General features: G+C 44.3%; 1 protein-coding gene across 1 annotated transcript; it reads right to left on the reverse strand.

Moving 5' to 3' along the window:
- Positions 1-1,241: 1,241 nt before the first annotated feature.
- LOC142749808 (uncharacterized) lies at positions 1,242-22,671 on the reverse strand. Its single transcript, XM_075858279.1, has 4 exons — positions 20,523-22,671; positions 18,881-19,010; positions 13,365-13,601; positions 1,242-7,478 (listed from the first exon to the last, which is right to left on the reverse strand). Exons 1-2 carry the CDS (start codon positions 22,665-22,667, stop codon positions 18,945-18,947), a joined length of 2,211 nt encoding a protein of 736 aa, XP_075714394.1. The 5' UTR covers positions 22,668-22,671; the 3' UTR covers positions 1,242-7,478; positions 13,365-13,601; positions 18,881-18,944.
- Between the last annotated feature and the right edge of the window lie 2,230 nt (positions 22,672-24,901).

The following is a 24,901-nucleotide window of genomic DNA, read 5'->3' on the forward strand; positions in this document are numbered from 1 at the left end:
TATCCCATTATCTTAAACGTTGCAGGCCTAACTGAAGTCTTGGGTCCCACGCAGTTGCGTAGTTTGCACGTTGGTAAAGTCTGCCACTACTAATGTATGTGGCCAGATTTAGAACCAGAATGTCCGCTTCATATCACCAGAAAAACCGTGCAAAAAGCCCCAAACTCTAACGTGGTCATAGTGATATAATCAATAAGCCAATCCAAATAGAAAAATCACGACCATATACTGAATAAAATACAATTCATTATTGATGAACCATAAAATACACAAGCAAATTAAAAAAACAGGACAAAAAACAGCCTTCACAGAAATGAAATGGAGTAAGAAAAACTGAGCAGTAAATGGTCAAGGTAAATACAAGGTGTCAGGGTCCTTCAAGAGAACTACAGGCAGGGGCGTAACTAGGAAAGACTGGGCGCCATAGCAAACTTTTCACTGGGTCGTCCCCCCCAGGTGCCACACGCAGCCCTCCTTATAGTGCCCTCTGTAGATTGTGCCATACAGCCCCCCTTGTAGACAGTGTCACACCCCACTTGTAGATAGCGCCCCACCTACTCCTTGTAGATAGTGCCATACAGCCCCCCTGTAGATATTGCCATAATCCCCCCTGTATATAGCGCCATACAGCTCCCCCTGTATATATGCCACACAGCCCCCCATTAGTAGATAGTGCCACGGCTCTCCCTTGTAAATAGTGCCATAGAGCCCCCCTAGTAGATAGTGCCAACCTGCTCCCCCACATGTATATAGTGCCACCCTGCTCCCCCGCTTGAATATAGTGCAACCACGCTGCCCCCTTGTATAAAGAGCCACCCTGCTCCCACCCTTGTATATAGTGCCACCCTGCTCCCCCACAAGTATATAGTGCCACCCTGCTCCCCCCACTTGTATATAGTGCCACCATGCTCCCCCCCTTGTATATAGTGCCACCCTGCTCCCCCGCTTGAATATAGTGCAACCCTGCTCCCCAGTCTTGTATATAGTGCCACACAGCCCCACCAAAAATATATATTGTACTTACCTTACCCCATTCTTGCGATGGACGTAGCGCTGCACAGGCTCCGGTCAGGTCCCATGCGCAGACCTGCTTGATGCATTGACATAATCATGCCAGCCTGCGCATGGAGTTTTCCCAGCACCTTTTAGGCTGCAGGCCACTCAGGGCCGATTCTAACTTTTCTGCTAATTGAAAATTGAAATGGCGCCCCCCCCCCCCCTCCCCAGATTTTGATTGAAATCCTTGGCTGTTCTACATCACTACAAGCCTCCTCGAACTCTTGCGGATGCCTTGTACTCCCCTGGCATACGCGGTGCAACAATAAAGCCGGGCAGAGTATAATGTGTGCCGTTTTCAAAGTTGATTTTATAGATTTTGCTGCATCTGAAAAAAGACATACATTTGGAAATAGTCAGGTCATGTATTACCGCATGGTGGCGGTTCAAGGGGTTAAAACTACAAGACAGGTTCCCATTAAATATACAATGAATTGAAAACAATTCCATCTGCCCTGCAATTGTTATTATAAATATATCCTATATAGTTACAGCTCCAGAACCAAGCTCATACATATATACAGCACAAGAGCCAAGCTCACTACATAAATACAGCACCAGAACCAAGCTCAGTACATATAGACAGCACCAGAACAATGGACAGGTGTCTTTTTAAACCATACTAACTACGTAACCAGCCACCTGTAGTGATTGCCCCACATACAGACCCCTTTAGAGAGTGCCCACATGTGGGCTCCAGAGCTTTAAGGCAATAGTGCTAACCACTGAGCCACCATGCTGCCCCACATATAGTTCCCCCTATAGATAGTGCCTCACATAGAATACCCCCTGTATATAGTGTCCCACATATAGCTCCCCCTTTATATAGTGCTCCACATCTCCACATACAGACCCCCCTGTACATAAAGCCACTCACAGTTTAATTAGAAAAAAACAAAACATTACATACATGATTCCGTTCCCACGCCGTCCGGTGGCAATGCAGACCTGCTCTCTTCTGAGCAGGAATGCTGGGCCTTAACAACGCAAGCGGCGCGATGACATCATTTGAAAGGCGCTAATTTCGCACGGCAAGTCATTTTGCTCTGCCAATCAGCGTCATTGTAAGGCGCTGAATGGTCGGCACAGATTGTGCCCGTCCATTCAGTGCTAATGCATGTTTTTGTAAGTGCGTGCTATAGACACAGGTACAATTAGTGCAAAAGGGGGTGGCGGCGGCTGGTTTCAATAGTGCCGCCGCCCACTCCGAGAAGCAGCAGCAACCTATAATATTTATTTGTATCTACGCAGATACAAGTGAATCTGGCTGTTGCTACCACCAGGGCTAGCAATGCCACCGGGCATGAGGGGGCCCAGGCCATAAATGTTAGAGGCCGGGTGGCACGGGCCCTAGTGGTATCGCTACCGCTGTAGTAGCCATAGCGGCTGCTAGCTACGCCACCAGGCATGGGAGTGGTGACCCAGTGTCGACGGACAGCACGAGCCCCCTCATGCCGCGGGGCCCGTAGCAGCCACTACAGCGGTAGTTACGCCACTGACTACTGGCATCGTATAATCAGGCTAGCCAGCACACATGTGGCTATACGCATAAACACGTGCAAGTTGGTAGTAAAAAAATTGTACTTTAAGTTAATGGTAAAATAGTCGATACATTCAGTATTTAACCCCTTCCCTCTTTGGCCACTTTTTACCTTTCTGACATAGCCTCATTTTTCAAATCTGACATGATTCCCTTTATGTGGTAATAACTTCGGAATGCTTTCACCTATCCAGGCGATTCGGAGATTGTTTTCTCGTGACACATTGGACTTTATGTTACTGGCAAAATTTGCTCGATACATTCAGTACTTAAATGTGAAAAACACAAATTTAGCGAAAAATTGCAAAAATGTGCATTTTTCTCAATTTAAATGTATCTGCTTGTAAGACAGGCAGTTATACCACACATAATAGTCGCTAATTAACATCCCCCACATGTCTACATTAGATTGGCATCATTTTTTGAACATCCTTTTATTTTTCTAGGTTGTTACAAGGCTTAGAACTTTAGTAGCAATTTCTCACATTTCAAAAAGCTATTTTTACAGGGGCCAGTTCAGTTGTGAAGTGGCTTTTAGGGCCTTATATATTAGAAACCTCCAAAAAGTCACCCCATTTTAAATAAGTAAAGGAGCACCTAGTGGATTTTGAACAGGCTTTTCTTTTAGAATATATTTTAGGCACCATGTCAGCTTTGAAGAGCTCTTGTGGTACCAAACAGTGGAAACCCCCCAAAGGTGACCCCATTTGGGAGACTACACCCCTCAAGGAATTTATTTAGGGGTATAGTATGCATTTTGACCAGACAGTTTTTTTGCGGAAATTTTTGGAAGTAGGCCATGAAAATTAAAATGTACATTCGTTCAAAGACAATGTAGGTTTAGCAATAATTTTTTTTTTCATTTCCAGAAGGACTAAAGGAGAAAAAGCACCACAACATTTGTATAGAAATTTCTCACGAGTAAAACAATACCCCGCATGTGGTCATAAATGGCTGTTTGGACACACGGCAGGGCTTAGAAGGGAAAGAGCGCCGTTTGGCTTTTGCAGCTCAAATTTAGCAGGAATGGTTTTCGGAGGCCATGTCGTATTTGCAAATCCTGAGGGGACAAAACAGTGGAAACCCCCCACAAGTGGCCCCATTTTGGAAACTGCACCCCTTGAGGAAATTATCTAGGGGTGTAGTGAGCATTTTGACGGCGCAGGTTTTTTGCAGAAATTATTGGAAGTAGGCAGTGAACATGAAAATCGACATTCTTTCAAAGAAAATGTAGATTTAGCGATTTCTTTCGAATTTCCACAAGGACTAAAGAAGAAAAAGCCCTGCAAAATTTGTAAAGCAATTTCTCCCGAGTAAAATAGTACCCCACATGTGGTAATAAACGGCTATTTGGACACACGGCAGGGCTGAGAAGGCAAAGAGCGCCATTTGGCTTTTGGAGATCAAATTTAGCAGGAATGGCAACGCCCATAAAGTTACCCCATTTTGGAAACTACACCCCTTGAAGAATTCATCTACGGGTGTAGTGATCATTTTGACACTACAGGTGTTTCATGGTATTTATTAGAAATGGGCAGTGAAAATAAAAACAATCCTTTTTCTTCAATAAGACGTAGCTTTAGCTCAGAATTTTTCATTTTCTCAACAAATAAAGGAAAAGAAGAACCCAAACATTTGTAAAGCAACTTCTCTGGAGTACGGAAATACCCCATAGGTGGTCATAAACTGCTGTTTGGGTACACGGCAGGGTTCAGAAGAGAAGAAGCGGCATTTGGCTTTTGGAGCACAGATTTTGCTGGATTGGTTTCTTGACACCATGTCGCTTTTGCAAAGCCCCTAAGGTACCAGTACAGTGGAAACTGCCCAAAAGAGACTCCATTTGTGATACTGCACCCCTTGAGGAATTAAATTAGTGGTGTAGTGAGCATTTTGACCCCACAGCTGTTTCATAGATTTTATTTGAATTGGGCAGTGAAAAAAAAATAAAATAATTTCCAATAAGACGTAGCTTTAGTGCAAAATTTTTCATTTTCTCAACAAATAAAGCAGAAAAAGAACACCAATATTTGTTAAACAATTTCTCCCGAGTATGGCAATACCGCATATGTGGTTATAAACTAATTTTTGGGCACACGGCAGGGCTCAGTAGGGAAGGAGTGCCATTTGGCTTTCGGACTACAGATTTTGCTGGATTGGTTTCTGGTCGCTATGTAACATTTGCAAAACCCCTGTGGGACCAAAACATTGGAAACCCCCAAAAGTGACCCCCATTTTGGAAACCACACCCCTCAAGGTATTCACCTAGGTGTGTAGTGAGCATGTTAACCCCGCAGTTTTGTATAAATTAGTGTGCACTCGATGTTGCAGAGTAAAAATGAGATTTTTCAATAGATATGCCAATATGTGGTGCCCAGCTTGTGCCACCATAACAAGACAGCTCTCTAATTATTATGCAGTGTTTCCCGGTTTTAGAATCGCCCTACATGGGGCCCTAATCTTTTGCCTGGACATGTGACCAGGCTCAGGAGTGAAAGAGTACCATGCAAAATTGAAGCCTAATTTGGCAATTTACAAAGTATCGGTTCACAATTGCAGAGGCTCTGATGTAAAATAATAAAAGAAACCCCTGAGAAGTGATTTTTGAAACGACACTCCTCAAGGCATTTATTAAGGTGCTTAGTGAGCATTTTCATTCCACAGCTCTTATCCATAAGTGATTGCGCTGCGGATGGTGCAAAGGAAAAATTGCAATTTTTCCCTAGATATGCCATTTTAGTGGTTGTGCCCAGCTTGTGCCACTGGAGACACACACACCAAAAACTCTTAAGAGTTCTCCCGGGTATAGCGATGCCATATATGTGGAAGAAAACAGCTCAGAAGGGAGGGAGCGCTGTAAAATAAAATATTGCATTGCAGGGCTGCCAATATGCTACAAACCACTAAGATCACTTCCGATGGCTGCGTCTAACAGGATAATGGCATGAATCAGAGTTAGCTCCAGTCCCTGCCATTACAGGTGGGCGTCAGCCGTAACATGTTGCAGGCACCCGCCACTGATGACACGGGCTCAGCTTCTGAGCCATCTTGCCGTCGGCTACAGAAGGCTTTCATACTAGGCACACCGGGAGGCCAGTATTAGGCCTCTGGTTGCCACTGCAGCTACCGGCACCCTGGCGATTTAGTTTCTCGGGGGGCAACAGACAGCTGACACCTGGAGATGATGGCACAGACTATGCCGTACTGATTTTTTTTTTTGCCTTCCTGATACTTTCAGTATACTCCATCTGAAACACAGAATGATTGTAACTCCCTCGTGACAACTTCTTATAATAACAGTAAAATACAAAATAGCTCCATGCACTGTACCAAAATTGTGTTCTCTGAAAAATGCATTCCAAGCTCCCTATATCATGTAGTAACTTTTGCTTGGCAATACAATATCGCCCTCTTGTGGATAACGTTTATATTGCTGCAAACTGCTCACATTAAATGTGTCGTTTTATATGTATTGTGCTGTTGCTGGGCTACAGGCCTTCAGAATCCTCTTCATTACAGTTATAAAAGCTTGTGCTCTATTCCTAGCTCATTTTGCAGATCATGTGAATCTGTTCCTGGGAGAGGGTGTCACTGGGCTTGGCATACATGACACACATATTGCACCTAATTTCTAGAGCAAACCTCTGCTCCATATTTAAAATAGCACACCTGAATAATCGGTTAGAACAGTCGTATATGTGCCAGAACTCCACTTATAATGCACCCTGCACCTTTTTTGTACATATGGTGTATCTGCACAATTTTCTGCACCACATATACCCCATGTATCAGCCAAATAAGTTGTAAATATTCCTTAGTGCTGGAATAATTCCAAATTTACTTAAACTAGCAACCGTATTGTGATAAATATGAGAAATTATATATTTTCTCAGAGCAATAGTCCTAAATTAAAAGTAGGGTAGGTAAAGGGGTTAATGGTTCCACCCTCGCTCTAGTCTAATGTAGTGAAGGGGCTGATGCAGAATGTCATGCCCATGGCTGTGGGTCGTCAGGCTCACTCACCTCCTCACGCCAGCAGCCATGGATCTGCGAGCACTGGCCCCAGTCTCCTCCTCAGAAGACGCCAGCGCTCACCTCAGCCGGGTCCCGTAGGGTCGGCGCGCACGCTTGTGCCCGCTCTTAAAGGTGCAGCGCATGCACCGGACTTATGGTTAATTAGCCCTTAAGTACCCTGGACTATAAGAAGGGCCCAGCCACTTCCTCCCACGCCTGAGCGTTGTCGTCGTACCCTTAGTTTGTCTATACAAATGGTCTCCTAGTGTTTTCCAGTTCCCAGTGTTTCCCGTACCTGTAACCTGTATCCCGTGCTGAGCTGAAATCGTGCTGTGCTGTATACCACGCCTGTCCTGCTACTCCACGCCTGACGTCTGCCTGCTGTCTAGTCCCAGCTGAGCCTGCCTTGCTACTGTATGTGCTGCCACCGGTACCCTATACGAACTATAGACTGTAACCTGCGACCTGTTGGCCAGCTGCCAAACCACCAAGGCGGTATGGCCCAGTGGGTCCACGAACCCAACGTGACACAGACATTCTCAATATACAGAAATAAATGAATAAATACAGATATATGTGTACTTGTGTTTCGCACACTTTTTTCAACAAAAGGGTCGGAGCTGGCTTAGTTTACGAGTAATCCCAAAGAACTCTGCAAAAATACACAGATAAATATATACTTAGCCGCTCTGACGACCCAGAGAATCCATAAACTGAGTCCAATAGAACTGAAGTTGTCCTCGTTTTTTTTCTATAATCCACCTTGAGGAAAGGTAAAAAAACACAAAGGTACTGGTGCAGAAGTTGTCAGTGATGGCTGGGATTCGTAGTTCTACAGCGTCCCCGGCTTCTTCAGATGTTTTCCAATAATCTTACGATAGAAGAGACGACAAATAGAGTAGCACTGTCAGTAACTTGTGGAAAAGCATAAGGTATTTATTTCTACTCGCAAAGTTTAAAAAAAAATAGCATGAGATTAAAAACGTGGCACGCCAAGTCAGCCCGACCCTGGGTTTCACCGAATCGGTTTCTTCCGGGGCATACAAGGCGTGTAACACACGTTTCTTATAAACCATTGAACAGACCGCCTTAAAAACTAATCAAGTTGTATGTGTAACATCTGTTGCACAAACATGACGTGTAGCCGCATCATATGTAGTATATAATAAATCGTAGAAAATTATAGAAAAAACATTTTACATATTTTAAAATTGTGCATACAGACGGAACATAGCAATACTAGAACAAACAAACAAAACATTCCTACAGGCAGCAATTGTACATACATTACAAAAAAAATAAAATTAAATTTGCATTCACACTAGGGATACACGATGCATCCTATCCAAGGCTGGAGGGGAGTCAAGAGTACCATGTAAAATTAAGGCCTAATTTGGCAATTTACAAAGTATTGGATCACAATTGCAGGGCTCTGATGTGAAATAATAAAAAAAACTGCTGAGAAGGGACCCCATTTTGGAAACTGCACCTCTCAAGGCATTTATTAAGGGGTGTACTGAGCATTTTCACCCGACTGGCCTTTTCCATCAATGATTGCGCTGCGGAAGGTGCAAAGTAAAAATTTAAATTTTTCCCTAGATATGCTATTTCAGTGGCAAATATGTCGTGCCCAGCTTGTGCCACTGGAGACACACACCCCAAAAATTGTTAAAAGGGTTCTCCCGGGTATGGCAATGCCATTTATGTAGAAGTAAACTGCTGTTTGGGCACGCTGTAGGGTTCAGAAGGGAGGGAGCGCCATTTGGCTTTTGGAGCATGGATTTTGCTTGGTAATAGTTTTGTTTGGAGTCTTACTGGTGTTTCCGTTTATAATGTGGGGGTACATGTAAGCCGGGCGGAGTACAAAAGGGGCATAGTCAGGTGGTATAATAATGGGGTAAAAAAAACACAAAATAATCCATAGATGTATGTTACGCTGTGACACAATCCTTTCTGCACAGGACGGTATCGCACTAATAAACAGTCCTTACTTATTCCCCTTTTGGTCCACACTCGGCATCTTTGCAGTTTGAGGAATTTTGCCGGGAAGTGTTGTCCTGGTATAATACGGGCACACTCGCTTCCAGCAGATATGTTTGGGCTCTCCCCTTCCTGGTTTCCTAATTTTAGGGGCCTTGATAATTCGCCACGTGAAACAGAAGAAATGTTCCCCTCGGGTCGGCACAACTGCATATTTTTTCTTTCCTGACTTATTGGAGCCTTAACTAATTTTATTTTTTTCATAGACGTAGTGGTATGAAGGCTGTTTTATATGCGGGACGAGCTGTAGTTATTATTGGTACCATTTTGGGGTACATGCGACTTTTTGATCACTTGTTATCCTTTTTTTTGGGAGGCAAGGTGACCAAAAAACAGCAATTCTGGCATATTTTTTTAGTTCTTTTTATACAGCGTTCACCACCGTTATAAATTACATGTTACCTTTATTCTGCGGGTCAGGCCGATTCCGGTGATACCTAATTTATAGCACTTTATGTTTTACAACTTTTTGCACAATAAAATTACTTATGTAAAGAGAATGGATTTTTTTCTGTCGCCGAGTTGTGAGAGATATAACGGTTTTAATTTTTTCGTCAACGGAGCTGTATGAGGGTTTGATTTTAGCGAGACGAGTTATAGTTTTTATAGGTACCATTTTTGGATACATGCGACTTTTTGATCACTTTTTATTTGAATTTCTGGAAGACAAAGTGACCAAAAAAATATCAATTATGTCAGTATTTTTTATTTTATTTTTACAGCGTTCACTGTGCGGAATAAATAAACATAATATTTTTATAGTTCAGGTCGTTACGGTCGCAGCGATACCAAATATGTATGACTTTATTATTTTGTTTTCAATAATAAAGGACTTGATCAGGGAAAAAGGGCGATTGTGTTTTATTTTATTACTTGAAACTTTTATTGTATTTTTTAAAACTTTTATTTTTACACTTTTCTTTAGTCCCACTAAGGCACTTGAACCTCCAACTGTTTGTTTGATGTTCTAATACATTGCACTACCTATGTAGTGCAATGTATGAGAACTGTCAGTTGTTCACTGACAGCAAGCCGATCAGGCTACGCCTCCGGACGGGGAATAATCGGCTTCCAAAATGGCAGATAGGAAGCCATTGTTAGGCCTCCTGTTGCCATAGTAGCAGTCGCCAGCCTTGCCATCGCATGGCAGGCTGCCGATTTCATAAAAACCACTTTGATGCAGCGATTGCATTGGATCGATGCATTGAAGGGGTTAATGGCAGGAATTGGAGCTAGCTCCGGTTCCTGCCTTTACAGTGGGATGCCCGCTGTAACATACAGCGGACACACTGCTGATGACGCCGGCTCAGCTTCTCAGCCGGCGCCATCTCGCCAATGGTACCGGAAGCCTTTTGGGCCCCGACGACGGGGCATAGGATTCCGTTACTGGCAGACCGGGAGGTAAGTATTAGGCCTCCGATCTCCTTTGCAGCCACCGGCAACCCAGCGATCATGTTGCTGGGGTGCCGGTGGCTATAAACTCCTCACATGCTGCAATCTCTATTAAATGCTGCATGTGAGGGGTTAATCGGTCGGATCGGAGGCTAGCTCTGGTCCTGGCCGATACCTCAGGGTGCCAGCTGTAACATACAGCTGTCACCCGGCGGTGATGTCGCTGGCTCAGCTCCTAAGCCAGCTCAATCTCTTTCACGTAACTGTACGTGAAAATGCAGGAAGGGGTTAAATAAACTACTGTGATCATTCATTATGGCGCCTGAAAGACTTCCTTATGAATAATGTCTCAGCTGTACTCTTCACTATGCGACATACTGAATATATACAGTCCGTGATTCTGTAACAGAAGACATGACCCACTGGTAAGTAAACCACATTCCGCGCACTTGTTGACATCCTATATATTCCTATGTACCCCTGTACTTCAGGGCCCAGCTACCAGGAAAATGGATCTTCCTATATTATAATCCCAGCACTTGATCACGGATTACATTGCAAACACCAGTTTACTTCACTATATAATGAACGTTATCCTGACAGTAAAGTAAGCAGCACAAAGTTCTGTTTAACCCCTTCCCGATTTTACTTTTCGTTTTTTCCTCCCCACCTTCCAAAGGCCATAATGTCTATTTTTCCGTCTATATAGTCCTATGAGGGCTTGATTTCTGCGGGACGAGTTGTAGTTTTTCGTAGCACCATTTATTTTGCCATATAATGTACTAGGAAACGGTAAAAAAAATATTTGTGGGCTAGAAAATTAAAAAAACAGCGATTCCTCCATGGTTTTTTGCACGCCGTTTTTACGGAATTCACTGTGCAATTAAAACAATATGTGAACTTTATTCTGTGGGTCAATACGATTACGCAAATACCAAATATATATAGTTTTTTCTATATTTTACAAGTAAAAACCTAAGTGTAAAAAAGACAATTTATTTTGTTTCGCCATAACTTTTTTTTTTCCGTCGATTAAGCGGTATGAGGGCTTATTTTTTTGCGGGATAAGCTGTCGTTTTTAATAGTACCATTTTGCCGGACATGCGACGGTTTGATCACTTTTTATTTCATTTTTTTGTGGGAGATTAGGTGACTGGCGGTTACAATTTTTTTTCTTTTACTGTGCGGGATAAATAATGATACATTGCAATAGTTCAGACTTTTACGGACACGGCGATACCAATTATGTTTATTTATTTATTTTTTTACTATGCTCTGGGGGGAAAAATGGGAAAAGGGGTTTTATATAACTTTTATTTTAGTTTTTATTTTATTTTTTTTTACACAAAAAAAAACTAACTAATTTTTACTTTTTTTTATTAGTCCCCCTAGGGGACTTCAACCAGCGATCGTTAGATCGCTTGCACGTTATACTGCAATACTAATGTACCTTAATAGGCGCACAAAGATGGCGGACCTGGGGGCCTTCATTAGGCCCCCAGGCAGCCATAGCAACCATCGCCCCCCTGGCGTTTGCTTTGCAGGGAGGCGCGATGAGCTGCTAGAGGGGGTCGCCCCCATCTTTCTAACGATTTAAATGCTGCGGTCGCTATTGACCGCATAATTTAACGAATGCGATGCCGCTCGTCACTCTGAAGTGTCGGCTGCATCAAACAGCAGACACTCGCATCGTATGGAGCTAGTTCACTCCGTGAGCCCGTTCAATACTTCCCCTACCCGACTTTGGTGTATGGATACGTCAAATGTCGGAAAGCGGTTAAAGATCAGATATCAGCGTAAAACAAATGCAGCTATAGGTCAAATACTGGTTTGCTGCAATGCAACAAGTTAAAGGGGTTGTCCGAGATACCATCATATTTTCAAAAAGTTTTTCATACATTTCACCTTATACAGACAACATAAATAAAGCAGTATATAAAAAAAAAAATCCACTTATCACATATTTTCTTTGAATTTAGCGCCGTTTGTTTACATGCACTCCAGGTCCGCTTTGTTGAGGTTTCCTTCTGATAATACTTATTTTCCCTGCATGCATTGCAGGCTGTAATGAGCGTGCATGTACAGCCTACCAAGAGTTCATGTGTGCGGTCCTTGCTCGCCCCCGCTGACATCCTTCCCTGTACTTGTGTTTCCTTGCTGACATTCTTCCAGGATGGTAAGCAAATGTTATCCCCCCATTATGTTTACACACATTTTACATTTCTTTCCCTTTTCAAGTTTATAAACCTCTTCCAGTCTACCCTAACCCTCGTCAACCCTCTTCTATCTCCTGTCTCTCTCCACTTACGTCCCCTCCGCTATGTGTAGGCTTTGGCAGTGTATGTAGTTTTAAAACAAATAAATGTGCCGATGCAGAAATTATACCTAGACCGGGATAGTCATACGCAGGTGCCGTCCAAAATCACTGAACACACACAGGCACGCTCTCAATGAACAACTACATAGGCTGGACGGGCACTAAAGAACAAGCACCCACAGAAACGACACGTCATCAGTGACGTGTCGTATACCATCCGAAGTCTCTCTGGTCCGAGACCACCTGATAGGTATACGCCACGACAGTGGAGGAGGCTGAAAACGTGACGTCGGAGGTCATGTGATGAGCAGGAAAAAGATGCCGCCACAGTGCCCTCTGCAGATGCCGCCACACCTCCCCCCATCAGTAGACAGCTCCATTGGGGCTCCCTCTAGGAGTGGATTCCCCAGCCAGAGCGTTGCTGACGCTTTGGCCAGGGATTTCTCTACTGGAGGAGCCCCGGACGTCACTGTCCATACACAGTGACGTCAGGGGATCCTCCTGGACCGGTATGTGATGCCTGGGGCAATCCCAGAGCAGAGCACTAGTATAGGCTCTGCTCTGGATCTCTGGGGAATCCACAGACATCAGTGTCCATATATGGACAGTTATGTCAGGGGCTTGCCCAGAGCTGAAGTTCTGCAGTAGAGCCGCTTCTAGCACTCCGCCTGGGATTCCAGCTCTGATCCTGACATCACTGTTCACATATGGACAGAGATGTCATGGGCAACCCCAGAGCAGGAGTCCCAGGCAGCGCGCTAGTAGCGCTCCTACTGGGACTCCAGCTGTGCTCCTGACATCACTGTCCAGCTCTGGGGAAGCCCTAGACAATCGCTGTCCATATGTCGCAGATGTCAGGGGATTCCACAGAGTCCCAGGGCAGAGCCTATACTAGCGGTTCCGTGGGCCAGAAATGACAGCCTCAAGGGCGGCGTGCTTGAGACCCCTGATCTATGAGGTGGATGCGCTCATTAAAAGAATACATCTTAAGACCAAACTGTCACAAACCTGTGTCGCCAAACAATATGGAGTCTAGTTCTCGCTGCTTCTGCAAGGTTTTCTCCTTTTCCTTTTTCAGTCTCTTATCCTTTTCTCTCTGCCGCTCCTCCTCTTGCTCTCCCTCCAGTATGACCCTCAGGGTCTTCTCTTCTGCGTCATATAATGCACTACGCTTGTGCACCATTGATCGAAGCCTTATTATGTGATTTGTGAATGTTTCATCAGCAGACGGCGGTGGACAGACGCCTGAAAACAAAACAGGTTAATGATTGGTTGTAATAAAAGATTCTCACTGGCAAACACAGCACTTGATCTAAGAGTTACCAGAATGCAAACATCACATTGAATATTTAACCCCTTCCCACTACTTGCATTCTGGGCCCTAATGACCAAGCCATTTTTTACATTTTTCCATTGTCACATTCGCAGAGCTAAACTTTTTTATTTTTGCGTCGACACAGCTGTATAAGATCTTGTTTTTTGCGGGACAAGTTGTACTTTTTAATAGCACCATTTTGGGGTACATATCATTTATTCATTAACTTTTATTAACTTTTATGGGGGGTGGATAGAAGAAAACCTGAAATTTCACCACTCTTTTTTGCGCCCTAAATCTACGTCGTTTACCGTGTGGTATAAACAACACCACAACTTTATTCAACGGGTTGTTACAATTGCAAAGATACCAAATTTGTATAGATTTTGTATGTTTTACTACTTACACAGTAAAAACACTTCTTTTTCAAACTTATTTGTTCTTGCGTCTCCATATCTGAAGAGCCATAACGGTTTTATTGTTCCGCCGACGCAGTTGTATGAGGGCTTTTTTGTTGCGGGACAACTTGTAGTTTTTATTGGTACCATTTTGGAGTAGATGCGACTTTTTGATCACTTTTTATCACATTTTTTTAAAGTCAGGATTAACAGAAAACAGCAATTTTTCCATTGTTTTTTATTTTATTTTTTTACGGCGTTCACCGTGCGGGTTAAATAATGTAACAGCTTTATAGTTGGGGGTCGTTACGGACGCGGCGATAACAAATATGTGTAACTTTTTTGCTTCATTGTGTTTTTTTTAATAGTGAAGCATTTTGTAAGGGGAAAAAGTGGGTTTTTCATTTTTTTTTATTACCTTTATTCAACTTATTTTACTTTTATACTAGTCCCACTAGGGGACTTCACTATGCAATCCTCCGATCGCTATTATAATACACTGCAATACTTTGTATTGCAGTGTATTACTGCCTGTCCGTTTAAAACTGACAGGCATCTGCTAGGACATGCCTCCGGCATGATCTAGCAGGCATTTACTACTGGCAGACCTGGGGGCCTTTATTAGGCCCCCGGCTGCCATCGGAGACACAGACACTCGGCGATCTTATCGCCGGGTGTCAGTGGGAGAGAGAGGGAGCTCCCTCCCCCTCTCCAAAACCACTCAGATGCGGTGCACGCTATTCAGCACCGCATCTGAAGGGTTAAACGGGTGAGATCGATACTAATATCGATCTCACCCGGTCTAGCAGGGACGCCCCCAGCCCTCAGCTACCTCTGGCAGCTGAGAGCAGGGAGATTTGACGGCTCCCTGCTCTGTTTACTTTATTCTAATGCAGCGCCATGGAATGGCGGCGCTGTAGAATAAAGCCCACTAATGACCGCCGTGAAAAGGCTTATCGGCGGTCATTAAGGGGTTAAAAGGTATTTCCATCAGCTTCACTTGCACCAATAAATTACAAGAGATTCCTATAATTCACAAAGAGGGAGTATCATTTGTAAGAATCACAAGACCTGGGTCCCTGAGAAGTAATATCGTCAGGTAAAATCCATTGTTACTATATCTTAACCCCTTCAGGGCACAGCCTGTTTTGGCCTTCAGGACACAGCCAATTTTTTCAAATCTGACATGTTTCACTTTATGTGGTAATAACTTCGGAATGCTTTTACCTATCCAAGCGATTCTGAGATTGTTTTCTCGTGACACATTGGACTTTATGTTACTGGCAAAATTTGCTCGATACATTAAGTATTTAATTGTGAAAAACACCAAAATTTAGCGAAAAATTGCAAAAATTTGCATTTTTCTAAAATTATATGTATCTGCTTGTAAGACAGATGGTAATACCACACAAAATTGTTGCTAATTAACATCACCCATATGTCTACTTTAGATTGGCATTGTTTTTTGAACATCCTTTTATTTTTCTATGACATCACAAGGCTTAGAACTTTAGCAGCAATTTCTCACATTTTCAAGAAAATTTCAAAAGGCTATTTTTACAGGGACCAGTTCAGTTGTGAAGTGGAATTTAGGGCCTTATATATTAGAAACCCTCAATAAGTCACCCCATTTAAAAAACTTCACCCCTCAAAGTATTCAAAACAGAATTTAGAAAGTTTCTTAACCCTTTAGATGTTTCACAGGAATTAAGGCAAAAATTCATTTTTCATCTATTTTTTTTGTAATGCAGAAAGTTTTACCAGAGAAACGCAACTCAATATCTATTGCCCAGATTCTGCAGTTTTTAGAAATACCCCACATGTGGCCCTAGTGCACTTATTGACTGAAGCACCGGCCTCAGAAACAAAGGAACACCTAGAGGATTTTGGGGCCTCCTTTTTTGTTAGAAAATATTTTAGGCACCATGTCGGGTCTGAAAGGCTCTTGCAGCGCCAAAACAGTGGAAATCCCCCAAAATTGACCCCATTTCGGAAACTATACCCCTTGAGGAAATCTAGGTGTATAGTGAGCATTTTGACCCCGCAGGTTTTTTGGAGAAATTATTGGAACTAGGCCGTGAAAATGAAAATCTACATTCTTTCAAAGAAAATGTAGGTTTAGCTAATTTTTTCTAATTTCCACAAGGACTAAAAGGAGAAAATGCACCACTACATTTGTAAAGCAATTTCTCCAGAGTAAAACAATACCCCACATGTGGTAATAAACGGCTGTTTGGACACACGGCAGGGCTTAGAAGGGAAAGAGCGCCATTTGGCTTTTGCAGCTCAAATTTAGCAGGAATGGTTTGCGGAGACCACGTCGCATTTGCAAAGCCCCTAAGGGACCAAAACAGTGAAAACACCAAAAAAGTGACTCCATTTAGGAAACTACACCCCTTGAAGAATTCATCTAGGGGTGTAGTGAGCATTTTGAACCCACAGGGGTTTCATAGATTTTATTAGAATTGGGCAGTGAAAATAAAAAAAAATCCTTTTTCTTCAATAAGACGTAGTTTTAGCTGAAAAGGTTTCATTTTCTCAACAAATAAATGAAAAAAAGCACCACAACATTTGTAAAGCAACTTCTCCTGTGTATGGCAATACCACATATGTGGTCATAAACGGCTGTTTGGGCACAGAGTAGGGCTCAGAAGGGAAGGAGCGCCATTTGGCTTTTGGAGTACAGATTTTGCTGGATTGGTTTCTGGGCGCTATGTCGCATTTGCAAAGTCCCTGTGGGACCAAAACAGTGGATCCCCCCCAGAAGTGACCCCATTTTGGAAACTACACCCCTCAAGGTATTCACTTAGGGGTGTAGTGAGCTTATTAACACCACAGGTGATTGGCAGAAATTGGTGTGCACTCGATGTTGCAGACTGATAATGGGATTTTTTTCTATAGATATGCCAATATGTGGCGCCCAGCTTGTGCCACTGGAGACACACACCCCAAAAATTGTTAAAAGGGTTCTCCCGGGTATGGCGATGCCATATATGTGGAAGTAAACTGCTGTTTGGGCACACTGTAGGGTTCAGAAGGGAGGTAGCGCCATTTGGCTTTTGGAGCGTGGATTTTGCTTGTAGTAGTTTTGTATTGAGTCTTACTGGTGTTTCCGTTTATAATGTGCGGGTACATGTAAGCCGGGCGGAGTATATAAGGGGCATAGTCAGGTGGTATAGTGGGATAAACAAAAACAATAAAATAATCCATAGATGTGTGTTACGCTGTGACACAATCCTTTCTGCACAGGCCGGTGTCGCACTGATATATGGCGTCCTTTCTTATGCCCCTTTTGGTCCACACTCCGCACCTTTGCAGTTTGAGGAATTTTGCTGAGAAGTGTTGTCCTGGTATAATACGGGCACCGTCGCTTCCAGCAGATATGTTTGGACCCTCCCCTTCCTGGTTCCCTAATTTTAGGGGCCTTGATAATTCGCCACGTGAAACAGAAGAAATGTTCCCCTCGGGTCGGCACAACTGCATATTTTTATTTCCTTATTGGAGCCTTAACTAATTTTATTTTTTCATAGACGTAGTGGTATGAGGGCTGTTTTTTTGCGGGACGAGCTGTAGTTATTATTGGTACCATTTTGGGGTACATGCGACTTTTTGATCACTTGTTATCCTTTTTTTTTGGGAGGCAAGGTGACCAAAAAACAGCAATTCTGACATTTTTTTAAATTCTTTTTATACAGCGTTCACCACCGTTATAAGTTACATGTTACCTTTATTCTGCGGGTCAGTCCGATTCCGGCAATACCTAATTTATAGCACTTTTTTATGTTTTACAACTTTTTGCACAATAAAATAACTTATGTAAAGAGAATGGATTTTTTTCTGTCGCCATGTTGTAAGAGCCATAAAGTTTTAATTTTTCCGTTGACGGAGCTGTATGAGGGCTTATTTTTAGCGAGACGAGTTATAGTTTTTATAGGTACCATATTTGGATACATGCGACTTTTTGATCACTTTTTATTTCAATTTTTGGAAGACAAAGTGACCAAAAAAATAGCAATTATGTCAGTATTTTTTAGTTTTTTTTTTACGGCGTTCACTGTGCGGAATAAATAACATAATATTTTTATAGTTTAGGTCGTTACGGTCGCAGCGATACCAAATATGTATGGCTTTATTATTTTTTTTCAATAATAAATGACTTGATAAAGGAAAAAGGGCGATTGTGTTTTGTGTTATTATTTGAAACTTTTATTGTATTTTTACAACTTTTATTTTTACTTTTTTTACACTTTTCTTTAGTCCCACTAGGGGACTTGAAGGTCCAACTGTTTGTTTGATGTTCTAATACATTGCACTACCCATGTAGTGCAATGTATTAGAACTGTCAGTTGTTCACTGACAGCAAGCCAATCAGGCTCCGCCTCCGGGCGGGGCCTAATCGGCTAACGTAATGGCAGATAGGAAGCCTTTGTTAGGCTTCCGGTTGCCATAGCAATCGCCCCCCCCCCCCCACGCAACAATCGGCACCCGCAATCGCGTAGCGGGGTGCCGATGTTGCTATAACAACTTAAATGCGGCGGTCACTATTGACTGCCGCAATTAAGGGGTTAATCGGTTCGGATCACCGCTGTGATCCAACCCGATGTTTTCCCCCAGTACTAAGGCTGCTAGTAGCAGCCTGTACTGGGAGATGCCGGGCTGCGGGGAGCATCTGTGTGCTCTGTTAGGAGCACACGTGGATTAACGGGCTGCAGGCACAACGACCAGCTTTGTAGCCCGTTAATCTACGTGGGGTGGTCGTGAAGGGGTTAATAAAGTAATACCTGGAAGAAGGTAAATAACGCATCTCGTACCTTTTCTTCCAGCAGCTTCTTTTCTCAGCTTCCGCAGTTTCTCCAAAGACATCCAGCATTTTTCTCACCCTTTTTGCTTCTTCCTCACCTCCCCAAGCACACGGTCAGCGGTAGCTTTAAGCTCTCGCTCCTGTAAAAGGCCAGAACATGATTAAGACACTAAAATCAATTGTGGGAAGTTTGAAGGAACATTCCAGTGAACATGAGCGGTAGATTTTCCTGTCAGTAAAAGGGAATGTTCACAAGCACTATTTACGGATGTAATTCAGGCGTTTTTTGCTGGAATTATGGCCGAAAATACAGCAAACATCTGCCCATTCATTTGAATGCGTTTTACGATGTTCTGTGCCGACGGTCATTTTTTTTGACGTGCCGCTGTCAAAAGACGGCGCGTAAAAAAGACGCCCGCGTCAAAGAAGTGCCCGTCACTTCTTGGGACGTAACTGGAGCCGTTTTCCATTGAGACCATAGAAAAACAGCTCCAATTACGTCCGTAATGGAGGCTGCGAAAAACGCCTGCACATGCCATTACGTCTGAAATTCAAGAGCGGTTTTCTCCTGAAAACAGCTCCGTAATTTCAGCCGTAACGGACGTGCACGTGTGAACATACTCTAATACATGCGCCACTTGTGGAGAGAGAAAAGGGACCATAGTAACGCGCAAAGGTGCATATTGACCACTCTCTTCTTCCATAGAATACATGCAATGTGAATGGGCATGTAAAGGGTAGCAATTTGAGGGATAGATACGTATTAGGGTATTGCGTAACATACAATTCCCTAATAGACAAACTTAGAAAACATCCAAAACAGGAAAATATCCTTAAACCGTTCCTGGTTTATGTGAATGAAAATAAAATTCTGTGGCTTCAGCTGTGATAGAAAAAAAAACCCTGTTTCCAGTAACGGTCCATTTACATGTTGCGGTTGAGGTGTGGTAAGAACTGCATAAAAACTGATACATTTTTCTTTGCGGTTGATGAAAAAAAACGCAAGCACATGAAAAAAAAACACAAATCACAGAAGAAAAGCATGCGTTTTTTTTCTCTCAACGCAGTTCAAACCGCACCTCAATGTCTGAAGGGGCCCTAAACCAGATACTGAAGCGGTTCGTACTCTTAGTTTGTTCACTTCTGCGTCGGAGGTTCAGTTAGGGGTCTCCGTCGAACATCTGGCAGATTACCGGAAACAATAGTGCAGCATGCTGCGCTATTTCCTCCAGTAAAACCACGGACACCCAAACGGAACCCATTAAAGTCAATGGGTTCCGTCAGCCGATGGTATCCGTGGTGCAACAGAACCGTCACTTTCGGTTTTCCCTCTGACGGAGCAGAACAACAGAAACCCACAATGCAGGTGTGTACATAGCCTTAGGCCATGCTCACATCGGTGTCCGAGGCTCCGTTAGAAGCCGGTCACAGATTCCATTGTTTCTGCCTGACATAAAAGCGCAGCAAAAGCGACAGACACAATGACGGCACTCCCACAGAACCTATTAAAAGTAATGGGTTCCACCGGGAGCCATGTGTGTCCGACATGCGACAGATCCAGCGCTTCTGTTTTTCTGTTCCCATCAAGAAACAGACTAATGGAAAATCTAGCGCAGATGTAAACAGAGCCTTAGCAAGAGATTGACACTCACCCGTTTCTTCTCCTCTACCTTCTGGATACACTGCATTCTCCACAAGTCAATGCCGGCCTCCCTCTCCGCAGAACGCTCTGTTGCTGCCTTTTCTTCCTCCTCTTCTGCTAGTCTCCTGCGCTGCCAGCGAAGCCTTTTCCTGCGCACTCCATCCAGTTTCCTCTTTACACCCTGGATATATCCAGGCTTCTCCAGCTCCTTCATTCTTCTCTCTAGATCTACCCGTACATCAGCTGCTTTTTTATAATCACATGCCCGTGGTTCTCCTTCCTTGTTACTGTCTTCCAAAGCCTGGCACAAGGAATCTAGTTGTGACACCAATCGAAGGGTACCATATATCAGCCCACGTGCGTCTGCTATCGAGTAGGCCTGAACTGCATCAGTCTTGGATGGAGGTTTCTTTCTTCGACATGATAAAAAGCTGGAAAGCCACTGCACAAAGACCTCTTTATCTGCAGGCCCACCTTTATCTTTATCAGATTTCCTATCTAAATGCATGAAGTGGTCCTCAATGTGAGTGGTGGGAGTAGGCTCGGAAAAAAATGGGCTACCATGATGCAGCAACAAGTTTGGGTCTCTTCGCCCATCTGGCACCTCATTATGAGGAAAAGGAGAATCAACTTCAAAACATCTACCACCAGACATTCTCGTAGGCATAATAGGATCCAGATCTGGTCTTCTATCTTGGTGTATGATAGACTGCTGCTGGCTGAGAAGATGGTGTGGATGATTTCCCAGTCTCTGGAGCCTGGAGACCTCCAAATCACCCTCCTCATGAGATCCGCTAAAAACAGGACCTACCGGCGAGTGGAGAGCGTATGAAGGATTGGAGAGACTTCCATGAAGAGGAGGTAAATGATAGTGGCCTTGTTGTGGGTCATTAATATAAGGAGTGTTTTGTGTGTGTGCGGGCTGTAATTGTGGGGAGTATTGCTGGAGGCCTGGAGATGGTGCCCTGTAGCTAAACGTCTCAGGCACTGCTGGGGTGTTCAGATTATATATCCCGGCCTGGGAATCTCCACAAGACATACCACGTTGGGCCCCTTCATCTTGGTATGTGTGTTGCAGATTACTTCTGTTGTGGGGGAAGTCATGATGGAAACCTGCAGGCTGGGGGCCACTAAGAGGACCACTTGATCGGGAATCACATTGCTTTGCCATACCAGAGTACGGAGATATTGCTGGATTAGGACCTGTAGAACTGCTCGGACCACCGTGATGGAATAAGTCGGGCTGATAAGCGCCATGCTCACTCCTAGGCGGTGGCCTTTCGGAGTACATAGCGTCACTGGATATATGTTGGACCCCTTCACGGTCCTGTATACTAGACTGTCGCTCTCCTGACTGGTAGTATATATTTTTGTGGTCCCCTTCACGGTGCTGTATACTAGACTGTCGCTCTCCTGACTGGTAGTATATATTTTTGTGGACACCTTCACGGTCCTGTATACTAGACTGTCGCTCTCCTGACTGGTAGTATATATTTTCGTGGCTGTTTCGCTGCTGAGCTACGTCTTGACTTTCTCCTCTGTGGTCAGATACATTCTCTCTAGAACTTCCCTGATGAGACATAGCAGAGGTCTCAGCTCTATCACCAGGTCTCATTTGATGGGGTCTCCCTTGGAAGGCGGCCTCTGGAGTCTGAGCATGAAGCGACTGTGGAGTGGCATTATATTGTATCGCACCCTGTAGAAGCTCGGGTGCCCTTTGCTGTGAAGTGTCTGGGAGGGAGCCATCGTTCCGTATAATGGCTGGCTGCAGAGGACCATGGTGAGGTATGCCAGGCCTCGTACCTCCATGTGGGAATAGTTGTGGCCGCAGAGGTCCATGCTGCGATATACCCCGGGGACCTCCACGTTGTTGCGGCTCATGACCGTGATACTCATGCTGTGTAAAATCTAAGTGGCCGTCCCTCTGCTCGGAGCCATCCTGTGGCAAAAAGCCAGGCCGCCCGACTTCATGAGGCGACCTAGTCTCCCAGCGTCCTGTCAGCTCTGCGCCGCCGTCCGGATAGAATACACGGGGGAGCGCCCCTCTATGCTGCGGCACCTCATGACTGAACCTCGGTTGAAGCAGCACCGGGTGGTTAGCAAAGCTCGGTCTATCCCGCGTCCCATTTTCTGCCGGCCGCTGCCTTCTCTCCATGACAACAAGGAAGATAGCGAAACCAAGTACATCCGAAGCCTTAAGGGGATTTGCAATAGCGACACCTTCCGGATAGGAGGAAACATCACCAGCGGCTCGTGTTACTGCGAGCGAATAGCGATGCATTGTGTGACCACCAGTGTTGCATTCCCGGTGACTCTACTGTAATCTTAAAATGTGCTTTACCTGCTTCATACTGCATAATATTAACTCACTTTTATTCCTTATTTTACTCAACGTGGGTGAAAGAACAGGTAGCATCAATACCAGGCCTGGTGCACATCCTGAACTAAGACCGATCTTACTTCTAGGGGAGAATATTTCAATACATTGATGCAGTGGCGGATTATCATATGGGCGGTTCCGGCGGCCGCCCGGGGCCCACGGCTCCCATGGCCGCCCGGATCCCATGGCCCCCCTGAACCGCACATAATTTAAAAACAGCTACATTCCAGCGCGCTAGCGCCGCTAATGGGGAGAAGGGGCGGCTGAGAGGGAATAAGGCCGCACTGTTCGCCCTGCTGCCTTTATGAGGGGGCGGCGGCGCAACTGAAACCAGCCGCCGCCATCCCGTCCTGCACTAATTCTACCTGCGTCTATAGAACGCAGGTACAATTACATGCATATTAACTGAATGGCCGGGTACGTTCCGTGCCCGACCATTCAGCACCTTACAATGACCCTGATTGGCAGGGCAGAATGAGATGTCCCACCAATCAGCGCCTTTTAACTTGTTGAAAGGCGCTGATGGGCGTGGGAAGTCATTCTGCCCTGCCAATATGCGCCTTTTAACGACACAAGCGGCGCGATGGCGTCGCTCAGCCCCAGCAGACATGCTCAGAACAGAGCAGGCCTGCATTGACACAGGACGGTGTGGGAACGGGATCACGGTGAGTATGTAAATTTTGTTTTCAACTAAAAAGTGTGGACGGCATTATATACAGGAGGGGGGTCTGTATCTGGGGCACAATCTACAGGGCAGGCTTTATGTGGGACACAATTTACAGGGGAGGCTTTATGTGGGACACCATCTACAGGGGGCTTTTTGTGGGACACAATCTACAGGGGGACTATATGTAGGGCACTATATACAGGGTGCGCTATATGTAGAGCGCAATCTACAGGGGGCTATATGTGGGGCAAAATCTACAGGGGAGGCTTTATGTGGGACACAATCTACAGGGGGACTATATGTAGGGCACTATATACAGGGGTAGCTATATCTAGAGCGCTATCTTCAGGGGGCTATATGTGGGGCACTATCTACTGAGGGCTCTATGGCGGCACTATCTACAGGGAGCACTATGTGTGTGTGTGTGGGTCACAGTGTATGGTGCTATTATAATCAGGGACACAGTGTATGGCGTTATTATAATTAGAGGTGCAGTGTATGGTAATATTATATATAGGGACGTATTGTGCGGCACCATGATAACTTTATCTTTGTTTATAGATGCAGAAATGTTTGAAAAGTGAGAAGCCCAAGACATCTGAGCGGAAGAAATGGGTCGTGGCCAGGAGAAGTCATAGAGGTCTAGACCGGATGGAGAAGAAAAAAGAAGAACCACAATCTGAAATGAAGTCACCGGTAAGTCACTTAATGAAAATTTTTATTCTACCTCTAATCAGTACTGTAGTCACTGTATGATCTGCAGCGAGATGATGGGTGGTATGATATTTTTTGGGGGGAAACAGCAACTCACAGCATATCGTTACCATTGTTTGGGCCATGCTGGGAGCTGTAGTTTTATCCATACAAACCTATACAGCAGGGGTTGCACTAAATTGAGCTATATTTGTGCTGGTGCTGTATTTATGTACTGAGCTTGGTTCTGGGGATGTATATATGTACTTGGCTCGGTTCTGGGGCTTAATTTATGTACTGAGCTTGGTTCTGGGGCTGTATTTATGTACTGAGATTGGTTCTGGGGCTGTATATTTGTACTGAGATTGGTTCTGGTGTTGTATATATGTAGTGAGCTTTGTTCTAGTGCTGTATATATGTACTGAGCTTGGTTCTGGTATTGTATTTATGTGCTGAGCTTGGTTCTTGTACACTGTTTCCGTAAGTCACATACAGCTGAATGGTAGTTACGGAAACAGCGTAGCTCGCATTCTACGCTGCTTCCCTAACTGCCATTCACTACTATGAGTTACGGAAAGTTCATGGTCAGGAAGTGGCCGAGAGGCAGCGATAGCAGAAAGAGGTAGAACAGGGTTTAGGGGGCCCGATT

Source organism: Rhinoderma darwinii, chromosome 3 (genome assembly GCF_050947455.1).
Source record: "Rhinoderma darwinii isolate aRhiDar2 chromosome 3, aRhiDar2.hap1, whole genome shotgun sequence".
In the NCBI taxonomy this organism is placed as follows: Eukaryota; Metazoa; Chordata; class Amphibia; order Anura; family Rhinodermatidae; genus Rhinoderma; species Rhinoderma darwinii.